General features: G+C 41.1%; 1 protein-coding gene across 4 annotated transcripts; it reads right to left on the reverse strand.

Moving 5' to 3' along the window:
• On the reverse strand, positions 1-24,949 carry sh3bp2 (SH3-domain binding protein 2). Of its 4 annotated transcripts, XM_029515880.1 has the most exons (14): positions 24,907-24,949; positions 21,451-21,589; positions 6,637-6,776; positions 6,418-6,520; positions 5,813-5,930; positions 5,464-5,531; positions 4,446-4,531; positions 4,287-4,364; positions 3,004-3,583; positions 2,597-2,714; positions 2,080-2,135; positions 1,664-1,739; positions 1,432-1,491; positions 1-1,312 (listed from the first exon to the last, which is right to left on the reverse strand). In XM_029515880.1, the coding sequence occupies exons 3-14, from the start codon at positions 6,770-6,772 to the stop codon at positions 1,184-1,186; spliced, it is 1,608 nt and encodes a 535-aa protein (XP_029371740.1). In that variant the 5' UTR covers positions 6,773-6,776; positions 21,451-21,589; positions 24,907-24,949; the 3' UTR covers positions 1-1,183. The 4 variants fall into 4 exon arrangements, with proteins under 4 accessions (XP_029371740.1, XP_029371739.1, XP_029371737.1 ...); XM_029515879.1 differs by lacking the exons at positions 21,451-21,589; positions 24,907-24,949 and adding an exon at positions 16,677-17,034; XM_029515877.1 differs by lacking the exons at positions 21,451-21,589; positions 24,907-24,949 and adding an exon at positions 7,767-7,964 and having other exon boundaries at positions 2,597-2,711.
• Between the last annotated feature and the right edge of the window lie 1,309 nt (positions 24,950-26,258).

Here is a 26,258-nt window from a genome sequence, read left to right on the forward strand (position 1 = left end):
TACATATATTTATGTAGAAAACAACTTATTTACATTTTTACACATCTTTTTTTTTACAGTACATACAGCATTTACATATAAATAGAGAGATATGATAAACAGTACAATTTGATAAACAAAGCATTAAATCAGGGCTGTACAAACTGTATTGGCTGAACGTCTTTACATTCAGCCAAAAATATTCAAGCTATTTGGATTTATTTCATGTTAATAAGTAGATAAATGTCTGCCTGTCAAGGAACGCAACAGAGTGTGACATTGTAGAAAGCCCATCAAACTAATGAAGAGTCTGGGCCAAAAATGCTGTATTGCTTCTTTAAAACATAACATTTTTAAAATCAGTGCTTGGAAATACAAAGGAGGCATCTGTGACAGTCACAGTTTTTGGACACTGCACCTAAACAATTAAGATGTGCATAAATTTTTCACGCTAAACAAGAGACTGCAAAAGGAAAGCTGCCTGTTAATTATCCAGTAAAAAGAGGTGCAAAGTGGTTGTGTGTCTGTTTGAGATGATTGGGTTTTGAGCACAAGAGCCATGAGATAATAAGAGGCAGTGGTTGTGTTAGTTAAATAATGTTGAATGTGAAAACATAACACCTGTTGTCTTGGACAAATGGTTCTCAAGGTGGGGTTTGTGGGACCTCCAGAGGTCCTTTAAGGGGTTAATGTGGTGTTCAGAAAAAGGGGACTGATTTCTTTCCCAACAATTTTGTTGACAAGAAACATAACATTCACAAGGCACATAACATGACTACACCATTCTACCACTCACAAATACACATTTAATTGTTATTGTATAAAATATTCTGTTGTATTCTTATTATTTTATTTTTTTATTCCTTCTTGCTTCCCCTTGTGCTGCTACTCTCCTCTGCTGGCGTGTCAAATTCAAATTTCCTCTGGGATTACTTAAAAAACAAACATTTTATTGGTGGGGTCAACAGTCTTATCTGTGTCAGTTTAGGGTCCTTGATGTGAAAATGCCACTGAGCCACTCCATGAAGTGAGGTTTTTAGAAAACTGAACATTGAGAAGTATGATCAGTTTTAATACGCAATGACAGTTATTTAAAGTGTGTGACTTTACGTGTCATTGATAGGGATGGACCTCAGCTGGAGAGATGCCCTGATTTATCTGCTTTGGTTCATCTTATCTTGCATGACAGTGTGGATCAGATGCTTTAGATCTTTGTGAAGGGCTTCTGCAGGCACAGTGAGCCTTGGTGAGGAAGAGGATGGCTGTGGTAGTGTTGAATCAGTGCCTTCAGACAGGGGAAGGTCATCTCAGTTTCCAGAAATATGACGTTCGCCTGTGGAAACAATCACACCAAACGGGAGACTTTGTTATTGCCTCATTCATACAAATAGATATTTAAAATATCTTTCATAAATTAGGTCAAAATATGACGAAGAGCAGCTGGTTACTCACTTCTTCAAACAGTCTGTAGTTTCTGGCTTTGCCTATACTGATGTCCCACACCACCAGCACCTGGAATACAAACATTATTTATTTCAGTGAATATTACTCTTGCAAATATCAGTTAACAGGATAGCAGAAAGCTGCTGTCTGTGTAGTACTGATTAAATTTTTTGTTGTCAGTCCATGAGGCTGCATCATTTTTATTTCTTTCCACTGACCCCTTTGTTGTTCTGTTTTTTACCTTGGAGGTTTTGGTCCCAGAGTTTCTAATGCCGTACAGGCCATCCTCTGGCGGGGTGGGACCTTCCCTGAACAACCTATGAAAACAAACATCACAGGTTAAAAGATATCAATGGAGTCGATCAATAATTCAATAATCAATGCTATCATAGGCAAATTCTGTGTTAAATCACATGGATTTACGTGTCTGTCTCTCAACGCATAAGAACTCAATTTACTGAAGGTGCAAACAAAGAAACAGAGATTAATAATACACATGATAGAATACTTATTGGTGTTAAACACTAAACTGCTTCATAAATAAGAGAAATACGAAAGATAGCATGATTAAAACAGCTGAATAAAATAAAGTGCAAAGGACAGAGCAATTTTATTTTTTGCCACTAGAAGGCAGAAACAAACAACAAACTGTCATACTTCTCCACAATGGTGGTTTCAGTTGTGTCAATGAAAACAGAGTCTGGCAGCTGCATCTGAGGACAGAAAGACCTGATTCATCAGAGTGTAACACTTATACAGTAAAAATACACACCAGAGATTCAAGTTTTCCATTTGTAAAGCATATATAATAAATCAACGCAAAATACTATCAAAGTCAACATTGCACAAAGACTTTGTGACTTTGTGATCTTGAAAATGTCTCTACAGTTTGAAAGAAAATGAAGGTGTGAAACTCAGGGGTCTCACACTTTACACAGTTTATGGAATGTGATGACTAGAGCACTGATGTGTTTAATATAAGGTTTTCTAATAGACATGAATATTCCAGTATTACCTCAGGTTGGTTACTGTAAATGTCAAGTTTTACTGTCTTATTTTTGAAACGAAACGATCTATGAGCATGGAGTCATTTGTTAGAATGACTACTAGGAAACTAGGAAACTGGTGTGACTGTTTTAAAGAGACTTAAAAACAATCTCTCAGTCTCTCTTACATTTTCGTAGTCCTCATCAGAATCGTCTTCTCTGCGATGTTTGCCTTGTCTCCCCCTGAACTCTGAGGATATCCCTTCTCCTGATGAGCGGAAGCTCTGACCCTCAGGTGATGATCTTCTGGAGGGAAAATGTGTCTCAGTGAAGTAGTTTCAACCAGATTTACCTTATTTGTGTTGTTGCTGTGGATTTGATAATTGACCTTTTTCTATATATTTTCTTTTTCTTTTGTATTTTGTTTTTCTTTCTCTTCCATTGTTCCATGCATTGTGTAATGCTAAGCTAAGCACTCGTGTAGTGAAAGCACAACCAGGTTCTACTCATTGATCTTCTCATGTGATTTGTAATATGACAAACAAATTTGTTTTGAAAAGTTGCATGTGTTGATGTGTGTTTGAGTTCAGCTTACTGAAGAGGGGCTCCGGGCTGGTTGGACTTGGGTGCAGGTAGCGGGGGTTTCACAGCAGGTGGAGGAGGTTTGAAGATCCCTGACCTCTGAGGTTTTAGTAGAGGAGAGAGTGAAGGGTTGGTGGGGGACCTTACAATGTTTGCAGGATTCGGAAGCTGTAGAGTCGGCTTGCTGCGGATGTTGGCCAGTGACGGGGTCCCTCCAGTCTTCAGGGAACAATGGGCTGGACCATTTAAAATCATCCTGGTCTCTAATTGGTCACAGATGGGTAGAGTGATAGTGGACTGATGAGTTCTCTTTGGGTTTGGGGGAGGAGGTGGAGGACCGGGATACGAGGGCTTTTGCAGGTGGGGAGCAAAGGGGAGAGGAGGGGGCAGGCCTTTGTTGGGGTCCTTCAGTATGGAGGGAGGGGGGTGAGAGGGCAACGGTTTCCTGGTGAGCAGGGCGGTTGGGACTTTGTGTTGTGGTGGGATGGGAGGAGGTGGGCCTTTGGAGAAAGCTGTACTGGAGTCTAGATGAAGCTGGAACACTGCTGGCACTGGGGGAGGAGGGTAGGATGGGGGTGGTCCTGTGGGTCGACCTGATGAGGTAAGACGAAGAGAAATCAGACTGCTTTCTAGACTTGTAGATCATTTTTTATTGCTTTGATTGACATTTTTCACCAATGCCCTTCCTACTTCAACACTCCCCATTCACCCAGGCTTGGGAGTGGCACAATCCAGGCCATCACAGGGCCAACACACAGAGACAATTTAGAGTCACCAATTAACTTAAACATGTTTGTCTTTGGAGGGTGGGAGGACACCAGAATACGCAGATGAAAGCATGGGGAGAACATGCAAACTCTACATAGAAAGGCCCCAGGATGGGAACCGAACCCACAACATTTTGTTTTGGGGCAGCTAACCACTATGACACCATGCTGCCCATCCTGCGAGACTTTAAATTGCATTTTCAAATTGTGAATTTTTAAAAATAATGAATAGTAAATTCCATAAAAACACGAAGAACATACTCATGCTTTTATGTGTGAGCCTTCAGCTGTCATAGTGATGCTTGATCTTGTCTTCGTGATTTATTATTTTCGGCTTCATTCAGCTTTGTCTTCAGTTGTGATTTGTTTGCAGACATTTCATGCACGATGACGTTTTGTAATTTTTTTTGTCATACAAAGTGGGAGTGTTGATCTCCCCATGTGACCTTTAACCTCATTATTTATGAGTTTTGATATCAGTGACATCTCAATAGTTTATTCAGGTTTATTCTGCTGTGTGAGGAGTCACCTGTGGATGTTGGTGAATTATCATCGTCAGGCTTCAGGTAGTCTTCCTCTTCGTCATCATCGTCCTCCTCAATGTAATCTATCCACAGATCCATCCACAGAAAAGTTATATATTATCTTGAGCGTGTTTGTGTATGGACTGATTAATCAACAGACTTACCATCCTCTGCATTGCTTTCAATGTGTTTAATGTCCATGGGCTTTTCGATTGTGCCGTAGAAACTGTCGGCATCTGAATCTGAGTCACTATGGCAACAAAGAAAAAGCAGTGAAGAGTCAATATGGAGAAAATATCAAGTTGGAATGAACTTTGGCTGTAAGTTCAGCTGGATGTAGCTTTGCCTTTAAATTTTATAGCTTTTAAGCTAATGATTTAGCTGGACTTTGAACAACATTACTGACGTACACACATAAAACATCATTTCAATTAATATACAGAAAAGGTCAGTGTGATATTAATGCTTCATTAGGCCAGGCTTTATGTGATTATTTATATTTTTTATCACTAACATCTCAATTGAATCAGAAACAATTTTTGCCTTCAGAGACCTCCCATCCATTAATATGACTTCAGAAACATGACAAGATGGAACAGTGTTGGTGTTAAATTTCTACAATTAAAGTGTTTGTGTTTTCAGTCAGGGGTATATGAGAAGTAATCTCTGTCATAGCACTGACACTCCCCTGAAGAAAAAGCATTGAATGAGCTTTTCATGTTGTCAGTCCTGACCTGCAGCTTTGATCTGAATACAAAACAGCAACAGGACGGGTATCTAACTAATGATTAGAAAGGCTGTCTGCTCTGCCAAAATAAGTGAATAACAAAGCTGCAGAATTAGCTCATGGCGGGCAAAATGTAAGACCATTACTCTGATGGCGGTTGGACTGGGCTGTGTTAGCCTTCACTGGTTGGTTCACACACTGATTTTAAAGGTAGCTGAGATCACTTTGGAACAGACAGATGAGACTGAGAAAGCAGAAAGTGTGATTTTTTTATTATTTTTTTTTTAAATACAGCTCTTCCACTGAATTGTTCCAGTTAAACTGAGCTTTGAGTTTTGTGTTTATGATAGTTATTTAATACCACACATGCAGGTTGAATAAAATAAAACAGTTCTGCACACTGTGCAGATTGTATGTGTCCATGCTGTGAAACATGTTCTGTGACGTGGTGTTACCTGGGAATGTGTGAGTCTTTCCTGTCGTTATAGTGATCTATCTCCCTCCGCAGGTATCGCATCCATTTCTGAGAAACAGCAAAAATTTATTAATAGAATTAAGTGTAAGTGATTTTTTTCTGTGGGGTTGTTTTGTTTCCTATTAACAAATTAGCGCCTTTTAAGAATCCCAAAGAACAATAATGTCTTACAGTTGGACAAAGAGACTGGTGAAGAGTTCTTCTTCATGAAGTTTTTAGCCTTTGAGCATCAAGTTAAATTCCAATATAACATGATAACACATTAGAGCAATTTCACTAACTTAAAAACTAAAAACATGTTTCTCAATTGCACTTGTGCTTGTGCTCACCCTCCTCTCATCCTCGCTGGCTGCAGAGAAAACCCATGTCCTGTGTCTCTTGCTGAAGTGGACGATCTTAAAAGGAAAAACATTACTGGACGTCGTCTCCTCTGCTGCTCTCATCACTCTATGGAAGTGGACATGTATTCAGAGTTACGAGGCAGGTAAACTGCCTGTATGAAAATATACAGGCGACTTTTTGTTCTCTTGAGCTATTGCCAGCAATAAAAATGCCTATGAGCAGTCTGGTGGATCAGGAGGGCAGTAGTTGCTATTAATATTTTTCATGGCTCTTTAGTCGTTGGCATAGCTGCTTGTGGCTTCTTTAAAGCCACATTGTGGAATGAACCCTTGAAGCATAAATGTGACATTTATCAGGAACTTAACTGTGAAAAAGAATTTGGCATTGCCCTCTACTACACTGAAGACTCCCAGCGGGACTGTGGCTAAAACTAACTGTTGTGATCATCACTGTAAACTGCAACTTTAACAAGCTGCTGCAGCTAGAACAAATAAAACCTTTCAATAGCAGCAATTGTATGCTAGTTCAAGAGTCAGTGAAAGATCCTGATGCATGTTTACAACCCAAAAACCAACATAAGAGCCTTACTCACCTGTTGTATCCATTGAGGGAGAATGCCCCCTGTGGTGAAGGAGAAGTACTGCTTTTGAAGTAATACACACAGCCCTTGTGGATGATGATGTATCTCAGTGGCCCTGTTTGGCAGGGAGAGGTAACTGACATTAAGGATGATTCCATCCAAAGTGTTGACACTTAACTGAGGTGGAAGAGTTCACCTGTTAATTTAAAGTCATTTTTCTTGGTAACTCACATTTCAGGAGGCTGAACTGGCTGCCTCCTTTCTTGTGGAGGTATCCTGCAGTGGAAACGCCTCCTGGCATGGTGAGAAGGTTCTGAGCGCCGATAGCTCGCATCGGCACCGGCCAAGAAGCCTCTGGACATGACATGGTTCTACAGTGGAGGAGAGAACAGGGTGTTATCACTCTGCCACTGAGGATCCCTCTCAGGAGTTATGCATGATAATTGCAGTCTGTAGTCTGTGATGATCAATGATGATGATGATGTGTCTGCAGTCTTCCATCCCAGAAGAAACAGATAAACAATAGACGGTCATAGCCATAACGCGCCATAACACACTCTGCTCCAATACACCAACACAAACAAAGAGGAGACACTTGACATTCAGCCTGAATCCATGTCATATCCTCGTACCTTTAAAATAACCTGTCCCACTGGCAGTTTCATCTAACTTTCATCTGAGTTAGCATTCCCCTGTGAAATAAGGAGCTCTTCATGTCCATAAATCGGGCATAAGGGTGCAGATGGGTGGGGGCACTTAAATGCATCTGTAAAGCCCTTGTTAGAGGGCCTATCTGTATTTATTATTATATATGGACACGTGTGTTTATATATACTGTATATCTATACAGATAACAAAATGACCACCAATATTGTGTTGGTTCTGCTTTTGCTACAAAGACAGTACACATGGGCCAGCCTTCATTCCCCATATGCATCAATGAGCATTGCCTGCTAATGACCCTGTCAGATGGTTCATAATGTTATGTCTGATTGGGGTATACATATGCATATACACACACACACATTTATGCATATACTTGTAAGAGCATTACATTTACTAAATCAAATTATAAGATTATATTACATCACTGAGCAGCAATATCGTCAGGGACACTTCGTGCTACAGACAGTTACTCATAATTTGAAATTATTGGGAAAGATTAGAATACTAATTTCGGAAGAAGAGAAGCCAGGGAATGCTGTCTCCCTCTGGAGCGTGCTGCTGGAGAATACAGGAATTGAGCCTGCATCAAGATGGTCATTGTACTTCATGGTTGTTATCGTCATCACCACTATCATTGGACAAGCAAAGCCTTCCTGACTCTGACTGTTTGACTTCATCAGTCGGGTGTGGCCTACCTGCTCTTGATCCTCCTGTTGATGCTCTGAACCATAGCGCTCTCCCTCAACAGGCTGACTGAGGAGGCTAATGTTGACAGGAGCTCCATCACAGAGAAATCAGAGGAAACACTACTGAGCAGACCCCTCTGTCTGTCTCCTTCCCTCTCTCTGGCTGCCTTTGTTGATTTCAGTCTTGCTTGTGCTCTCTGGCACTCAAACACACACATCCAGCACATACACATGAAGTCCTTTAACTGGTGTCCAAGACTTCCTCTAGTAGGTGTGTCTACAGTCATCAAAATAAACATCCAAAGTGAAGTCCTTCATCCTCTGATCTGTTTACGTGTAACTTCCAGTTTATCAAAGACATCTACAGTCCTCAGAGGGAAAGAGAGGGTGTGTGTGTGTGTGTGTGTGTTATCCCTAGAAATTCAGGACGTTCTTGCCAAAACCTACTCCCTTCAACTGTGATAAAACCTGCAGAAATGAGTTATGTGCCAGCTCATTGCATTTAAAATAAATTTCCTCCTGTTAGAAATATGTTTCAAATGCCATTGAAATCCACTGGAAAGCTGGCATTAGGTGACATCATACTGATATTTTGTATCTACTGTCATGTTAGTTCCTTAGTGTGTTTCAAGCAGCAAAAATCTTGTTGGCATAAAGAGGAGAAACAATACCACTGTGTTATTCAGACTCAAATGCAAAGGCTGTATCACACCGCACGTTTTTATGGGGGCTGGAGTTCAGCAGACATCGGTATCAACCGAACATCAGCCCCCATCAGTAATAATGTGTTATAATGTGCAATAATGTGACAAGAAAAGGCTATCACCATCCTTACATCCAGCTGAAAAGTTTCAACTAGACCACATTGACTTTAACAAACATTTAAAATGTGAACACCCTGCCTGCAAAATGAGCCTCATTATGTCAGACTTCAAGAATGAAAAAAATAAGCAAAAAATGGGAGAGGGGTATTGAAATGGAGCTGATAAAACACGGGGGGGGGCGGGGGGTTCTGTCTGGCACACAATATATCACCAGGGTGGAGCTGCAGTTTGAGTGTGTCCTCTGAGTGCACTCGTGTGTGTGTGTGTGTTGCACTGCTCACTCATAACCAGCCAACCAAATGGCTCAGTTGTAAACCAACCTCATCTCATTCTTGATGGGGTCATCACCAGCTGTTTATGATACAAGGATTTCCTGATTTCCTCATGTAGCTACAGCAGCACAGACGCATGACTGCTATGATTGACTCAGGATTTTGAGGTTTTATGTAAGAAGTGGTCTGAAACATTCACACACACGCAGTTTCTCTAATACTACTCTTCAGCATTCACTGATGGTGCTGCCATATCAGAGGCAGTTGGGGTATACAACATAAGTTCTCCTAGGGTTAAAATTTTCTGGTTTCAGATGCAAAGTATCCATAATTAGAAATGAATACTTAAATAATAACAGACAATTATTCCTCCTGCCATATCACATGTTGAGGGTTAGTACAAACTCCCTTTTGCAGCAGGGCTCCAGGATTTCTGGGTACTGAAGATAAGCTTCCTGTCATGGCAACACATAGCCGCCAACACGAGACACAGCAGAATTTATTCCTCCCTTTCCAGTAGCTTGTGCAGCCAAAGTGTGGATTGTACTGTTGTAATGCTATGACAACACAAGCAGCAAGAAGAAGAAATAACTCATGTGTGTTAACACTGATTGCTGTCCTTCCATGACGTGTGACTTGTTGTGGTTGATCTAAAGTGAACGGATTCCAGCGTGCTGCAGCTTTGAACCCTCTCACCCTGTTATTGGTTCCTAAGTTCTCCAGGAGCTGTTTGACAGGAAGGGGAGCACAGGATCTGCTTACATACCAGACTGATTCAAACATGTTTCCTCACTGGAAACACACACACACAACAATGTGCTATAAACTCATGTTTTCAATTGGTATTTAAGCCTTTGGCTACGCGTAAAATGAAACAGGATCAAAAACACCTGATAGCTACAGAAGCCATACTTGCAAATATATTATTTTATCTCAAAACATGACAAAACTTCACCTCAGAAAATTATATAAAAATTATATGTTTACCCCCAGGCCCCCGTTTCTCTGTCCCTGTACATACATAACAAATGATACAGAAGTAACGAAAGTCTGTCAGCTGTTTTTCTACTCTATGTGCACATTTTTGTCACATCTTGCTGCATTATACCATAATAATACATCTTACTTCGCCGAATAAAAAAGCCAGAAGCAAAGAAGACAACACAAATCTCAATCTGAGCTGCTGACATTTCCCATCTCTGAAAGTGATGAGAGACAGAGAGAAAAGAGACAGAGAACCTGCAGATAAAAGCAGCCACAAAAACAGCTCTAAATTAACTTTCTTACAGATCCATAATCATGTTTCACACGTCCTCAGTGCCTCAGTGTATTTAGACTAACACATAACAATCCTCAATGGTCTCTATCTTGGCCACCGAGGAGAAAGAGGAGGAACAACTAATGCCTTTTCAAACTTGTGAAAATGTTGTCACTCAACACATTTACATGCACAGTTAAGTCGAGCTATGGTTATAGCACGATAAAGCCATCTAATCAGACTTCTGTCCTTGTCCCAGGAGTGAAATCGATTTATTTGTTGAACTCATGTCTCCTCCGCTACAATAGATGGCGATATGCACTCTTTCTGCTTGTGGGTAATTGGACACTACTGACTGACCTGTGACGTCACAGACGATAACAGAGGTGGAAAGAAAAAAAGACCACTGAGCTAGCAAGTTAGCCTCCGTATCCGTCCAAAAATGAACTTTTGCTGAAGACGCTACCATGCTCGGTGCGTTAGCAGTCAACCGGCTTCTTTTGTCTGACCTCCTACACTTACGTTTTAAATGCCATTCGACTGAGTGTGAAACTTTAGCGCATGTGCAGATCACCTCCTCCAGCTCCAGTCTGATACCGTCCGTATACATGCAGCAGTAGATCGACTTTCAATCGCATTATCTGTGTGTGTTAGTCCAACAATTATAAATTCGACTTCAGTCGAGCTAACATGTTTATATGTACTTTAAAAGTCCAGTTTTGGTTGGACCAATGCAATAATTTCTTTCGTTTTTAGTGACAGTGTACAACTCCACCTACAGTACATGTTAGTGTTCAGACTGAAGTGTCTGAGCTGTTACAGCCTCAGCGTGAGTAATCCTCTTATCTTGTTTAATGTCTGCTGTTAACTCTTAATCTCTAAGGCGGGGGGGAGGAACCTGATTTACAGGAACAGACTGATGACAGCAGCCTGGCCAGAATTGGTTCAGGCAAACTGAAACTGAAATTAGTGCAGCAGTGAGATGGAAAACCCCCGGCCAATGACATCAGTCGATGCTTTATTTTAGTTCCTTGTGGTGAAAGGGGAATGTTAGACAATCCAATGTGGTCTGACTGTATTTAAAGAAATTATTTTTATTTGTCTCAAACCATACCTTTTGGCCTTTTTTGAGTTGCTTTAAACGCATTAAATGAAATAAACAAACAATTGCAGTCATTATACAGGACATATTGTAATTTTAGATTTAGATTTAAAATCAGCTTTTCACTTATATAAAATCATTGCAGTTAAAATTGGTGCAGGAAGTGACTGAAGACTGTGACCTACAGAGACAAACAAAACCTTATCTGTCTTCATTGCTTCATTCATCTTCAATTCTTACTTGATTTTGGGGGGGATCTGTGGGACTTCGGTCTAATTAAGTAGACCGTGATATAAAAAAATATTAAATTAATTAATTACTATTAATATTAGAAATACACCAGAAAAACCCAAAAAATATATCTGACCGCTCACAAACTTCCTTCAATTCTCAAGGTTAAAGGAACTCAGCTTCCTCAATGTAATATGGATGTGAAAACCCTCTAATTCAAATTCATTTCCTCAAAATGATTAAGTGTGATTTTTTTGTGTTGCTGAAGGTTTAAGTTGGATGTAATTTCCAAATAGTCATTAATAAATATAGGGTACCATTTATGTTCAATGAAGACCACTCAGAATAGTGAAGTGACCCCTGAACAGACTCAGCGCCAAGCCAGATTCTAAGATTAGGCATTGAGCCTTAAAGTCTAAATGCTGTGCTAAAAGGTGCATTCAAACTGCTGCAGCTCATAAAGCTTTACAATGCACATACACAGCTGAACGTGACCTTGATCTGTTCTATAGAAGATACAGTTACTCAGCAGTAACACATGAAAACAGAAGGACTTCATGTGATGTGGTTTGTAAAGAGGACGCGCCCAGGCGGTTTCCATTTATACCATGAATTGACAGCATAGGAAATCCCAGTGTCCTGGGTTATTTCACAAATGACTTGTTCTTGATTGCTGCTTCTTCATTAAGGACCTGAGTACATTTCAGATCAACATGCAGACATTCACAAAGCTCTGCTGGTGCAGAACAGCTGCCAGGTGTCTGCTCAAACATTTGTGCAGCTAACCAAAGCTCCTGCTGTGCTGTGAAAATGTGTTTCAGGTTCAAATATGTTAATCTGGCCCCCCACAACACCCGCACATGTACCCACATGTGTGCAACACTGAGGTAAATGCAAAGGTACACCATCAGCCAAGGGCCAGCAGATGTAGCGGAATAGCCACCAAGTTCTGGAGAGAGACTGCATCAGTCTACCATTCAGATACCCACAGGACACTTCCTGTCAAACTCCCCACCCCCAGAGACAAACCACAACAAACATTCTTCCTCTGGTTCAGCTTCACATTCTCATAGCCCTCTTTTTCTAACTCAAGATGACTAGTGGAATGAAAATGGGTGTTTGAATGGTATGGTAAAGGTCAGCCTTCCTCCTGGGGATGAAGGGTGGCATCTACAAACACACTGAATACTGCTAGTATTTTCTGTCCGAAGGATTTATTTTTATCTGATGTATGTGATCTTCAATTACTATTATTGCATTACCATTATAGCATATTGACCCCATGGATATTGTCTAAATGTGGATATATGTCCAAGGCCTTAGAGCTGCACATCTCTTTACTGCATCTTTTTGCTGCTTAGGAGCAGCAGAGAAGTGGAGGAGTACTTTCACTCCACTGAGCCTTGCCTCCATTACAGCAAAATAACGACTTTTATTTACATGTATCATTATTCAGAAAGCAGATAAATATCTAAATATCTGAGACACTGAGCAGAGAGAGTGAGGCCGTTTGTAAGGGGGCTTCATACTTCATAACGCACAGCTGACCATTTCTACATATCACACAGGAAGTCAGAAATTGAAGACCCGGTGTAAAAAAAGCCTGTTTCTTTCTGGAGTTGAGGTAAATGACGAGTAAGCCAATGTGCCCCAGTGCCCCCACTGGGTCCCTCAGCACAGTATGTGGTTTTTATACTTGCCTGGTTGGAGTCTAGCTTGCAGCCCTTTGCTGTGTTCCACCCTCTCTCTTTCATTACACCTTTACAAATAACTTTAAAAAAGAAAGTCTATCTTTCTCTTTGAGTGATGACTTTATTAGGAAGCCGAGGATGCTGAGAATAACTCATAGCGCAGCAACCTGTATTGCCATTTGATTTTCATGGATGTCTGTAGCTGCTGGTGTCCCACCGTATGACTGGTGGACATGTATTTACATATTAGTGGCTCGAAGAACCATTAATAAAATCAGTAACCTAACCAACTCTGTGTGGGCCTGTGGTTCCAGTTCAATGCACAAAAATACAAAAGGAGAACAGAAACGCAGACACGCAAACACACCTGCAGCAGTGGGCTCATAGAAACCTGAAATAAAAACTATCTCTACCTGTGGCCTCTCCATCACTTCCTCTGTCCAAATATGGTAGCACCTCTTCACAGGAACTGTGGCCCCCTCTCAAACACAGTATTTAAAGAAATTAGCCTTTTCCTTTTTTGTACGTGGCACAAACTCTGCTGGGAAATCACACGCAACCAACAGCTGATAGGACTGGAGCACATTTTTCATCTCCATTGGAAAATAAAAGCTCTTCTTCAATGAGAAAAATCACACACACCTCAATTGTTTTGTTTAGAGTTGTGCCTAAAATATCCAAAACCTGGTCATTTCAAGTCCCACTCACACATTATAAGGTTGAATATAAGGATATAAGTATATTATAAGGATGTTATTGTAGATTTTGATAAAAAAAAAAAAATGTATTGTGTGTTTAACAGACTTATATATGGATTTCCTCTGCAATAAATACTGTATTCAGACGCTCCACAAAGCACAGGCCTTCCACTCAGGAGACTGCTGTTTGCGTCCAATAGGAAGCTGAGATAACGTGGCTTTCTCTGTCAATGACATTTCCTGTTTTCACTGTACCCATGAAGACAAAGGTCAGGCAGAGGTTCACAGATTCATTACCATCTGCCAAAAATCAAATCAATATCGAAGTGTTGATCTGTGTTCAGATCTGGTGACTGGGAAAGTCAGAGCAATGGCTCATTTCATTTTGATAATCATCAAACCATCCAGTGGCCTTTCTACTCCAATAGATCCTGACCTTTTAACCTTCAATTTGCCTGTACCTAGGACTGAAACGATTCTTTGATTAATTTGTACCTCGATTACAAAAAATGGTGGAAGAATTTCCTCTGCCTTGAGGAATCATTTTAATTTTTATTTATTTATTACTTTTATTAAGAGACTACATGTGTCTCTTGTCACTCTCCGTGTGCCAGCAAACACGAATCCCCAGAAGCTGCTGTGTGGTAGGGTGATCGACTAACAGGGTAAAGAACCCTGATCTGAGTTTTTAGAAGCTGTAGAACAGAAAAAAATTAGACTGTAAGACAAGAGAAGTGGATACAGGCGGCGCCAGCTAATCATCAGCCTTAAAGACCGATCAGTCAGAGTCGGCTGGTTGATGGTTCATCATTTAACCTAATCGTGATAAAAACCAGGTCCTGCATAAGTTAGGATACATCCACACTACTACATCATCGTTTTAAAATGGCTTTTAATAACCCAAACGTTTCCAATCTGCCCCTTTTCTGGGGTTAAAACGTAGTTGGTTGATGTACGTTAGCCTTAGTTAGTTTCTGCTCCTACAGTTAGCCATGGTTAGCTTCAGCTCCTACAGTTAGCCTCAGTTAGCTTCTGCTCCCACAGTTAGCCTTGGTTGGCTTCAGCTCCCACAGTTAGCCTCGGTTAGCTTCAGCTCCTACAGTTAGCCTTTGTTAGCTTCTGCTCCCACAGTTAGCCTTGGTTAGCTTCAGCTCCCACAGTTAGCCTCGGTTAGCTTCAGCTCCTACAGTTAGCCTCGGTTATCTTCAGCTCCCACAGTTAGCCTTGCCAATTCAACAACCTTAACTTGAAGTTAAAATAATGAATGCGCATAGCTTTATTAATTTTAACATTTCAACCGTCATGTCACAAAATATTCTAATGAAAGCTTGGCATGAGAAAAGTATCCAGTGAGGTCTAACTGCTTATTATTTATCTTCCTTTTTGTCAGGAATATCCACTCACACAATAATGAGAAATTACACATCTTTGTAACTCTTTTTGTAAGTGAATGGATCGAAGTTGTGTTCCACCATAAACCAGTCTTCAAGGCTAATTTTTCTGTTCTGCAGCTTCTAAGATCGTAGATCAGGATTCTTTACCCTGTTAGTAGATCACCCTACCACACAGCAGCTTTTGGGCATTTCTTTGTGTTTGCTGGCATACACAGAGTGACAAAATACAAAGTCAATGGAGAGATCGGGGTGGGCGGGGCTTAGATGTGCTCTGTTTCTATGGAGGAAAGATGTGACGACAACTAAAGCGATGATAAGATAAATGTTGATTGTCTAAAAAAGGAAACCAATTGGTCATTCTTCAGTGAAATGTCTTATTTTCTTATGTATATTTATAATTGCTCTTTAACTAAACAAAAATATGTTTTATCCGATTACTCGATTAATCGATGGAGTTTTCAGCAGAATACTCGATCACTAAAATATTCGATAGCAGCAGCCCTACCTGTATCTAATATGTGATGACTGAGTTGTTAGGCTTTTCACTGTGTAAGAGTCCATATATTAAACATATTTGAATAAAACTGAACAGAACACTCCTAAGATGAAGAAAGTGATCAGGTCATAATACACAAACACTAAAATTTGTCCTAAAATAGGACATTAGCCAATAAACCAACCACTTCGCTATGTGTGTCTGTGTGTGATGATACTTTTTGCTGCGTTGTTTCATCATATTCAGCCCCTGTGTCAAGGTCTCATTAAATTTGTTGTGGCAAGATGGTACAAACAAATGGTGTTAAACCTTGTGTTTGTGTTTCCCTGCTTCATCCTGTTTCCTCAGATAGAGGAGCGACTGTGTGAACAGAATTTTAGTGCTCCTCTGTGCTCTGAGGTTACAGCTCCTTTAATGCAGGTGTTGTCTTGCAATGGACAATGTCTTATTCTAAACAGTTTCACACCTGGCAAAAATCAATGTGGGGAAAAAAACATGTGTGTACTTCTGACCTTCTGACTTCCCAACAGCCTCAACATTTTCTTAATACTATGAAATGAAAAGGTGATACAAACAGGGGTCATCAAGTGAACAGCGAAATACCGGATTGCCTCACTCACAACTTGCAATGGGGAAGAAATGTTACCAGATCAAACAAAAATGTAAACCCTACTCCATGGTACAACTTAAACCTACGTAAAAAATAATCCAAAGCAAAAAACACCTAATCCCTGAAATCAGCTTAAGACACAAGAGATCACTTCCCTGAACAGCTCTCAGAACTGGTCATCAAACTAAAGCAGGTCCGCATAACCACCAGTCAGCTTGGAAGTGAATGCATCCATAAAATAAGTAACACAAAGCCGACATGATGCAACTAAATGAAAGCAAAAAGATGAGGTAAACACAAATCATATCAGACTCAGCAGAAAGAAAATTGAAGTAAAACTTACACGAAATCCCTTTGTTCCCGAAAACACATTTTGACGCTTGGCTTGGAAGTCCGCGCAAATGACTTTTTCCTCATAGATGGAGCGGACATGTCGATGGACATGATGAAAGCAGGACAACACAATATACCAGCATACTTTTAAACCGCGTGGAGTGTCGAAGGTCGGATGCACGGTGGACTGAAGGTAGAATGGATTGATTCACAGATTTTGCAATAGAAAAATGATAGGATTTAAAGAACAGAATCAGAGTACAGATGATTAAAAAAAGATGGAAAAACAAATGAGAAATACAGATAGAACAATCAGTCTTGTCGATTAGCGAAGCTGATGGTGGTCTGCACCCCTGAAACTCCACCAGCCATTTCCTGTAGGGGCCTCCTTTTCTCGCCCTGCTTCTGATTGGCTGACTCGCTGCAGTAAGTTCCTTCCTGCTTCCTCCGAGCCAGAATGTGATTGGCTGCCAGATTCAACCCACACCATTACACACGCATGACTCACACATATGGACAGACAGGCCCTTAGAAAGAGTCTGGGGGATTTTCCATGCTATAAACCTGGGACAATATGGAGGTCAACCACACACATACACACACACAAACACGCAAATAATTATAACTATGACCTGAAATTTAACTATTCCTGTGTGTGGGGCGCAGGTGAACTTAAGTTTTACTTTTATGTTTGTAAATTCAGAAGTTTGCAATTACTCCTGAAACTGTCTCAAGAACTTTTATGTCCTGTGTATACGCCTTGTATTTTTTTCATCCATCTTTTGCAGAAATACATTTTCGACCGATTCTATCAGCCACGTCTTGTATTTCTTGATTTAGTGTTTGGTTTCAGTCTGTAGTTTCAAGTCTTCTTTTTCAGTAGAGGAAATTCTGGAAGGTCACCTTCTCTCAAAAGCTGCATCCTGTGTTCACATCAGGCAGCGAACATGTTTATTTCTGCTGTAAACTGGATATTTTAACAAGAGCGTCTATGAGGACTAACTCACTACTGGAGTCAGACTCTTGTGGTCTGGAGGGGAACTACAGGTTTATGCACTTGGAAAGACCTCGAGCAGAAGTAAGGTCTGTGCTTGTTATTCTTGTGCATCGCAGAAGATGCACAGGAAATATACAACCAATGAAGGTTTATTGATAAAGTCATTTCTTGAAATGCCATTTTTTTTCCACAGAGACAGATGTAAACTTTCAGTTGTTCAGATAAATATCATCGCTGTTACAAAGAACTCAGCGTGTGAAAATAATGTGCAGCAAAGTACTTTTACTCATTTACTGTACTTATTTATTTACATTCATTGCTGAGCCTTGTTGCAGTTTAGAATGAGTGTAATTGTCCTTGTGTGACTTTTAACCACAGTCTGCAGCAGCTAAACAGTGTGTTCCTCCTTTAACTTGATTGTTAAAATCAGCACCACTTAAGAATGAAACCGACTCATGAGCATGTTGTCTGCACCATTTGATTTAACATTGAAGATAAGCAGTGACTATCACATACAGCAGACACTCGTCTGTACTTTTCACAACAACACGTTACTACTTCAGTCTGGAGGCAGCAATGATGAACAGCCCATTTTCAGATCAGTCTGCTGCTCGTGCTGTATCTAATGCTGTCAATGTTGTCTGAATACCGGAATCACTGGCTGTGATGTCTGTGGTGGTGTGGCAGAAAAGGAAGCATAACTGACACACACTTCAGTGACATCCCACGCTGCCCATGGGCCATCTCAACCCCTCTGACACCAGCTCATGAGTAACACGTTTGTGATCCTGACAACTGAGTCAACATCTGCATCACTGTGACAACAACCCTGAACCTCAGAGTGACAACAGACATCTGGAGATGAGGAATGACAAGGTGTCTTACTGTCTACTCTTCCTCCTCTGATGATTCTTTCATTTCAGCTTCACGCGCTCCTGTTTCCCTTCTATAACATCTTATCTAAGAGTTGGATGCAATAACTTTGGCCTTTTGAGGAGTTTGCTTGGTCAGATTAAGCTACAATAAGGCCACGCTTCCTTGTTGTAACTTGGCTATGAGAGAAAATAGCCTACTTGGTGTAGTATGTAGTTTGACCATGTTTTTTGATTTGCACTGTAACTGAGATATAAGCAGCACAGAACAATTTGATATGAAATGCTTAAACCTGTCAAGTGGTCAAAGGTGCACATCTGTCTCAGATGAAAAATCATGAATCATAAATTCAGTTGGAAGCCATATATAGAATATATTAAACATAAATTATCTAAATCTATTGGTATTATTTACAAAACAGGTGTCTTTGAAATATATAATGTGAGAGCTAATGTTTAATACAGATGAGTTTGATTTTTGGACATTAAACTGGAGTCAGTGATGAACTGAAATTGTGTAGATCTCTCTGAGTTTCAAAAAAACATTGAAAGGTAAAATAATTAAGGATTACAATTCTTACAGTTCTGTTAAATTTTGTTGTGAGAAAATGTTTCGTGCTACATTTGATAATGTATCAGTTGATTGCACACAATTTCTGTCCTGTATATTGCAAGCGAAAAAAAACTATTCATTCAAATGAAATGGTAATTTTTTTCATCAGCATATACATTTTTTGCTAATTGTTTTGATAATCATCAAACTGTTCAAAAGCAATGTGTTTCACATGTTGTAGTCAGAGTTAAAATTATCTTTAAAAGATTTTATATTTCGTTTTAGATGTAACTCCTTGATGCCAATTGCCACAAATTCACCACGGACTGCTTCCATAGATTGCAGTCAAGATAGCGGCTTTATTCCCCCATGCCAGTTTAATAATTTAATTTAAATAAATAAATTCAAATGTCCAGGGATTAGCATAGTTGAAATCTGTTATAATTAGTTCAGTGTTGAACTTGTTCACCTCAGTTTTTTTGTGTACGTGTAATTATCAAATGAATATTCATATTAAATATGAATAATTAAAAGAAAATTTTAAATTTTCTTCACATGATAAAGGCCTTTTGAAGTGTATTAAAAACAGTTTATGACTGCATCAGCTCCTTTCTAGCACCACAGCAGAAAGCAAAGGCTTCAAGCCAGTTAAACGTTTCACATCCATTTATGTGGAAATGCATCCACTGTGCTTTACTACTGACATGGCTCCACCTTAACCAGACAACTTTACAACTAACTACATTGTAAAGAAGGCCATGAAAGAACAAAACAGATCCACATGCAACCAATAACTTCAAACAGATATATGTCTAATGAACCCGAATCTATCAAAATAGTCAGAGGGGTCATCGGGTTCTTGGTCACATTTCTCTAGAAAGCTTTAAGAAGAGTCCTGGTTGTTCCAGGTGAATGGAGGGGCCTGATCCCAATTCAAAGTGTACCAAGCTAAATTATTGCACACACTATATCCCTCCACATCGTTGTGAGTCAGACAGAGGTAAGTGTTGGTCCACCTGAGCGCAGGAACACAATGGTTTAACAGTGGAAAAAAGGCAGTTCCAGTGTAAACTTAAACTGATATTTCCTCTTATCTGCGGGTAAAACCTTATTTGTGGAGGACGTCAATAGGCTAACCCGATTTTCAGTTCAAGGATGTAAACCTCTGGATCGAACTGCAATTTCCTGCAAGAAACTCAAAAAAGTGATTGTACTACACCCAGAACTCCTCAGAAACATGTAAACTAATGGTATAAGTGGCATAGGTCCGGTCTTCAGAACCTATGTAAGAGAGCTAATCGGGAGTCCTACTCCCGAAACCAATCTTAAAGGACTGCCTTTTTCAGCTGAATCACAATTATCTCAAAAAACTAAAAAAAAAGTGCCACACTTTCTGAAGGGTCTCCATTTGATCCAGATTATTTTTCTCTCGTTGCATCTCTCTACTGTCTTCCTGGAGAATTTAGAAATTAAAATATTTCTTGTCACTTGAGACAAAATGGCTTTCCATGGTCAGTCACCATTTTATCTTTAAGAGCTTGTTCGTTTTATCACCCCAGGAGAACTGTGCTCCCACAATGCAAAGCTTAGTGGTGCTCCCACAAGTTTCCGCAGGCTCCTAAACTGTGGAACAATCCTGTAGTCTGGCTCAGTGAGGAAGCCATAAACCAAGACTACTCATGCTGCCATATGTGGGGAGCTATGATGCATTGAGCTGCTTTCTAATATACATTACTCACTTAGTTCTGTCCTTCTCCACATCTCTCTTTCCTGTCCCTTTCTGCATGTATTTCTGCTTCCAATTCACCATCCATTGTTAAAAATATGAATGAAACGGCTACAACTGTACATCGCTATGTGGAACTTGCATGGCGCTATGTTCTCTTTTCTCCTACTCTCTCACTAACCCCCCACCTCTACATCTTCTCCTCTCTCTTTCTCTTACCCACTCAGAGCTTGGTTATTTATGGTTGAAGTTTCTTCCTGTTAAGAGAGTGTTAGTTGCTGCTGTCACAAAGTGCTTATAATGGGGAAGGCTAGTTCCCTGGAATTACTACTGTAAAGAGTCTAGATTCTGCTTTGCATGAATAGTGCCCTCAGATAGCTCCAGCTAGCATTTCTATATGAATAAAACCATGATGCAACACAAGGAAGCAACTGTGACAGCACACAAAGCAAAAAAAGTGATCTGAATGACTTCTACATCTGCAGCCAACAGTACTTTCTTTGTGTCGTGCTGTGACTTTGTGAGTAAACACACTCAGCAGCCCTACAGCCCAATGCCTTTTACAACAAACTCTTAAGACAAAAACACATCATAAAGTGCACATCTTGAATGAACTTGTATTAAATTTAGACTTACCCATGGAGCGCTACATCAGCTGTGTGGCTTCTCTGTCTGTGTGTCTGTCATCAGGGTTTGAGCCCTGCTCCGCTTTAGCCCCGTTCACTTCCTGACGTGGTGTGTCAGAGCTACTGTATGAAGTGTCAAGACAGCCTCCCTTCAACCACAAGAGAAACTGGCTGCAGTGCTCATTTATAGATGGACAGACCCACAAACCAGTGAGCAAGAAACAAGAAACATGGCTACTTATCAGCATGAGTACACTTCTTAGGAGTATCTATATACAGTTTCACAGGCTGACTTTAACCAGAACTTCATGAATAACTTCCCCTTTGCAGTGTAGACAGATCCCAACATCTGCTCGATCATTATGCCATAAACATATCTACACACTAGTTAACCCCAAACTCTCTGCTGGATATGAAGACTAGTCCTGAGTGTAATGACTTGAAACAGCAACAATGCAAAAAATCCAGTCCAGTCCAAACCCTGAGTAGTGTTAGCTCCTGGTGAATTCTGAATATTATTGTAAATGTAGCTATAACTGAATAAATAATGATAATGAATGTGATTAAATCAGAAAGATTCATCTTCTGGAACGAAAGAATGAAAGTGAAGATTTTGTCTGCTTGGGATGTCAGTCAGTCAGTCAGACAGATAATCAGTCAGTCAGTCAGTCAGTCAGTCAGTCGGTCAGTCGGTCAGTCAGTCAGGCAGTCAGGCAGTCAGGCAGGCAGTCAGTCAGCCGGTCAGTCAGTCAATCAGTCAGTCAGTCAGGCAGTCAGTCAGTCAGACAGTCAGTCAGAGAGATAATCAGTCAGTCAGTCAGTCAGTCAGACAGTTAGTCAGTCAGACAGATAATCAGTCAGTCAGTCGGTCAGTCAGTCAGTCAGTCGGTCAGTCAGTCAGTCAGTCGGTCAGTCGGTCAGTCGGTCAGTCAGTCAGACAGTCAGACAGTCAGTCAGTCAGTCAGACAGTCAGTCAGACAGTCATTCAGTCAGACAGATAATCAGTCAGTCGGTCAGTCGGTCAGTCAGTCAGGCAGTCAGTCAGTCGGTCAGTTGGTCAGTCAGTCAGACAGTTAGTCAGTCAGGCAGTCAGTCAGACAGTCAGTCAGTCAGTCAGACAGTCAGTCAGACAGTTAGTCAGTCAGACAGACAATCAGTCAGTCAGTCAGGCTGTCAGTTGGTCAGTCAGACAGATAATCAGTCAGTCAGTCAGTCAGATAGTCATTCAGTCAGACAGTCAGTCAGTCAGTCGGTCGGTCGGTCAGTCAGTCAGTCAGTCGGTCAGTCAGTCAGACGGTCAGTCAGACAGATAATCATTCAGTCAGTCAGTCAGACAGACAATCAGTCAGTCAGTCAGTCAGTCAGTCGGTCAGTCAGTCAGTCGGTCAGTCGGTCAGTCAGTCAGGCAGTAAGTCAGTCGGTCAGTTGGTCAGTCAGTCAGTCGGTCAGTCGGTCAGTCAGTCAGGCAGTCAGTCAGTCGGTCAGTTGGTCAGTCAGTCAGACAGTTAGTCAGTCAGGCAGTCAGTCAGACAGTCAGTCAGTCAGTCAGACAGTCAGTCAGACAGACAATCAGTCAGTCAGTCAGGCAGTCAGTTGGTCAGTCAGACAGATTATCAGTCAGTCAGTCAGACAGTCATTCAGTCAGACAGTCAGTCAGTCAGTCAGACAGTTAGTCAGTCAGTCAGTCAGTCGGTCAGTCAGTCAGACGGTCAGTCAGACAGATAATCATTCAGTCAGTCAGTCAGACAGACAATCAGTCAGTCAGTCGGTCAGTCGGTCAGTCAGTCAGTCGGTCAGTCGGTCAGTCAGTCAGGCAGTAAGTCAGTCGGTCAGTTGGTCAGTCAGTCAGTCGGTCAGTCAGTCAGTCGGTCAGTCGGTCAGTCAGTCAGGCAGTCAGTCAGGCAGTCAGTTGGTCAGTCAGACAGTCAGTCAGTCAGTCAGTCAGTCGGTCAGTCAGTTGTTCAGTCAGACAGATAATGAGTCAGTCAGTCAGTCAGACAGTCGGTCAGTCGGTCAGTCAGTCAGTTGGTCAGTCAGACAGATATTCAGTCAGTCAGTCAGTCAGACAATCATTCAGTCAGTCAGTTGGTCAGTCAGACAGATAATCAGTCAGTCGGTCAGTCAGTCAGTTGGTCAGTCAGACAGACAATCATTCAGTCAGTCAGTTGGTCAGTCAGACAGATAATCAGACAGATAATCATTCAGTCAGACAGATAATCAGTCAGTCAGTCAGTCAGACAGTCATTCAGTCAGACAGATAATCGGTCAGTCGCTCAGTCACTCAGTCAGTCAGTTAGTCAGTCAGTCGGTCAGTCAGTCAGTCAGGCAGTCAGTTGGTCAGTCAGACAGATAATCAGTCAGTCAGTCAGTCAGTCAGTCGGTCAGTCAGTCAGACAGTTAGTCAGACAGTTAGTCAGACAGATAATCAGTCAGTCAGTCAGTCAGACAGTCAGTCAGTCATTCAGACAGACAATCAGTCAGTCAGTCGGTCAGTCGGTCAGTCAGTCAGACAGTCGGTCAGTCGGTCAGTCAGTCAGTTGGTCAGTCAGACAGATATTCAGTCAGTCAGTCAGTCAGACAATCATTCAGTCAGTCAGTTGGTCAGTCAGACAGATAATCAGTCAGTCGGTCAGTCAGTCAGTTGGTCAGTCAGACAGACAATCATTCAGTCAGTCAGTTGGTCAGTCAGACAGATAATCAGACAGATAATCATTCAGTCAGACAGATAATCAGTCAGTCAGTCAGTCAGACAGTCATTCAGTCAGACAGATAATCGGTCAGTCGCTCAGTCACTCAGTCAGTCAGTTAGTCAGTCAGTCGGTCAGTCAGTCAGTCAGGCAGTCAGTTGGTCAGTCAGACAGATAATCAGTCAGTCAGTCAGTCAGTCAGTCGGTCAGTCAGTCAGACAGTTAGTCAGACAGTTAGTCAGACAGATAATCAGTCAGTCAGTCAGTCAGACAGTCAGTCAGTCATTCAGACAGACAATCAGTCAGTCAGTCGGTCAGTCGGTCAGTCAGTCAGACAGTCAGTCAGTCGGTCAGTCGGTCAGTCAGTCATTCAGTCAGTTGGTCAGTCAGAGATAATCAGTCAGTCAGTCGGTCAGTCGGTCAGTCAGTCAGTCAGCCAGTCGGTCAGTCAGCCAGTCAGTCAGTCAGTCAGACAGATAATCAGTCAGTCGCTCAGTCAGACAGATAATCAGTCAGTCAGTCCTTTTAATGTTAGTTTCCTCCCTCCCAGTCAGGACAAACTGTAATCACAGTGGAGGAGCACCAGTGAAGGCTTGTTATGCTTGTTTAGAGAACTCTGAGCAATGTTGCCACAAGATAAACAAACCCTCCTCTTAAATCTGGTTTCACACAATCCGCCTGTGTGCTGAGATCCAAACAAGAGATGCAGAATAAACCCTTTTATATTTGACTCAGCCCCATATTTCACACACATACTGTTTATGGTACTTTTTCCTTACCTTTGGGTTTTAAAGCCCAGAGAGAGCTGCTCCTCCTTCCCCATTTTAGCAGTGTTTGACTGTTCCTTAACTCAGAGTTCAGGTAAAACTAGGCAAAGGGGAGGAGCATGTGTGGAGACAGCTGTCTCTGAAAGCCCACATCTGCAGACTTTAATGAAACGAGACAGGAAACAAATCTATATGAAATTTTTATTCCTGTTGTAACATTGGACAATCTTAACATGGCAGTCAAAGCCTGACTGGGGAGCTGCAGGGCTAAAGGACCTCACTGTCCCACCAGCTTAATCTTCAAACAGACCTTCAAAGTTGCGAGGTCCATTTACAGCATGCTCGCTCCTGATTCTCACCAACACAGACACACAGGTAGAATTTGTTGCTGCTGTGAAGCTTTGCTTGAATGTATAAATAAGCGGTGACACATGTCCTTTCAGGTCAAGCAAGGTGCCTGCTCTGTCTAAACTTCCAGCCTTCTGTGGCTGCTGTTAAACGGAGTAAAGCCATGCACACACCCATGCACTTGGCAACCAAAGCTGTTTCAGAAATGTGTGAGCAGAAAAAGAGGAGAAATGGCAGAACTAAGCAGTGCGCTTTTCACTACGGTATGGGGGAAGGTCACTTGTTGTTTGGGGAGACGCTGATGATTCATCAGCACGCATGATCCCTGTAAAAAGTTTTGGGTTTATATTTGTCTGAGTTCCGCCCTCAAAAATAGCATCCCAGCAACACAGCAGAAGCAGCTTTATACCCAGTCATTAAAAATCCTACAGCTGCCTGTGAGTCCAACTGGAGAAACCTCACTGCTTAGAATTTAAATGGCAGCCCACAACGCCTTTTTTTTTTTTTTTTTTTTTTTGCTGCTTTCCTGCCTTTGGAGCAAAGCTCAAGGCTCAAGGCTGATTTTGTAACTTCATCTTATTCACATTCTTGAATACTTGGTACTGATCATTGGTTAATTCTTTTTCAACCAGATACATTACTGATTTAGATCTTACCCAGAAGTTTAGCATAGCAATCAAAATGATTAGCTACACATATACAACTTATTACTAATCTCCTATATGTTGTGTCACATTGGTACACCCACTAATAAAAGCAGATTGACAAAATCTTGTGTTCATGTGTTTTGTCTTAACCTTAATCCAGGAAATAGACAGAAGCTTTTGGGAATGAAGCGAATTGGTTTGAATTGTTATGCAGTCAAAAGGGCACTGGAAACATACTGAAGAGTCTGTTTTCCAAGCAGTATAGAGCATGAGGGGCTAGGGCATCCAAACTGTCCAGTGGCAGGAGATAAGACTGTGGACTGCACTGAAATAATAAAATATTTAGCTGCAAGATTATAACTGCATCAA

This window comes from Echeneis naucrates, chromosome 12, assembly GCF_900963305.1.
Source record: "Echeneis naucrates chromosome 12, fEcheNa1.1, whole genome shotgun sequence".
Lineage (NCBI taxonomy): Eukaryota > Metazoa > Chordata > Actinopteri > Carangiformes > Echeneidae > Echeneis > Echeneis naucrates.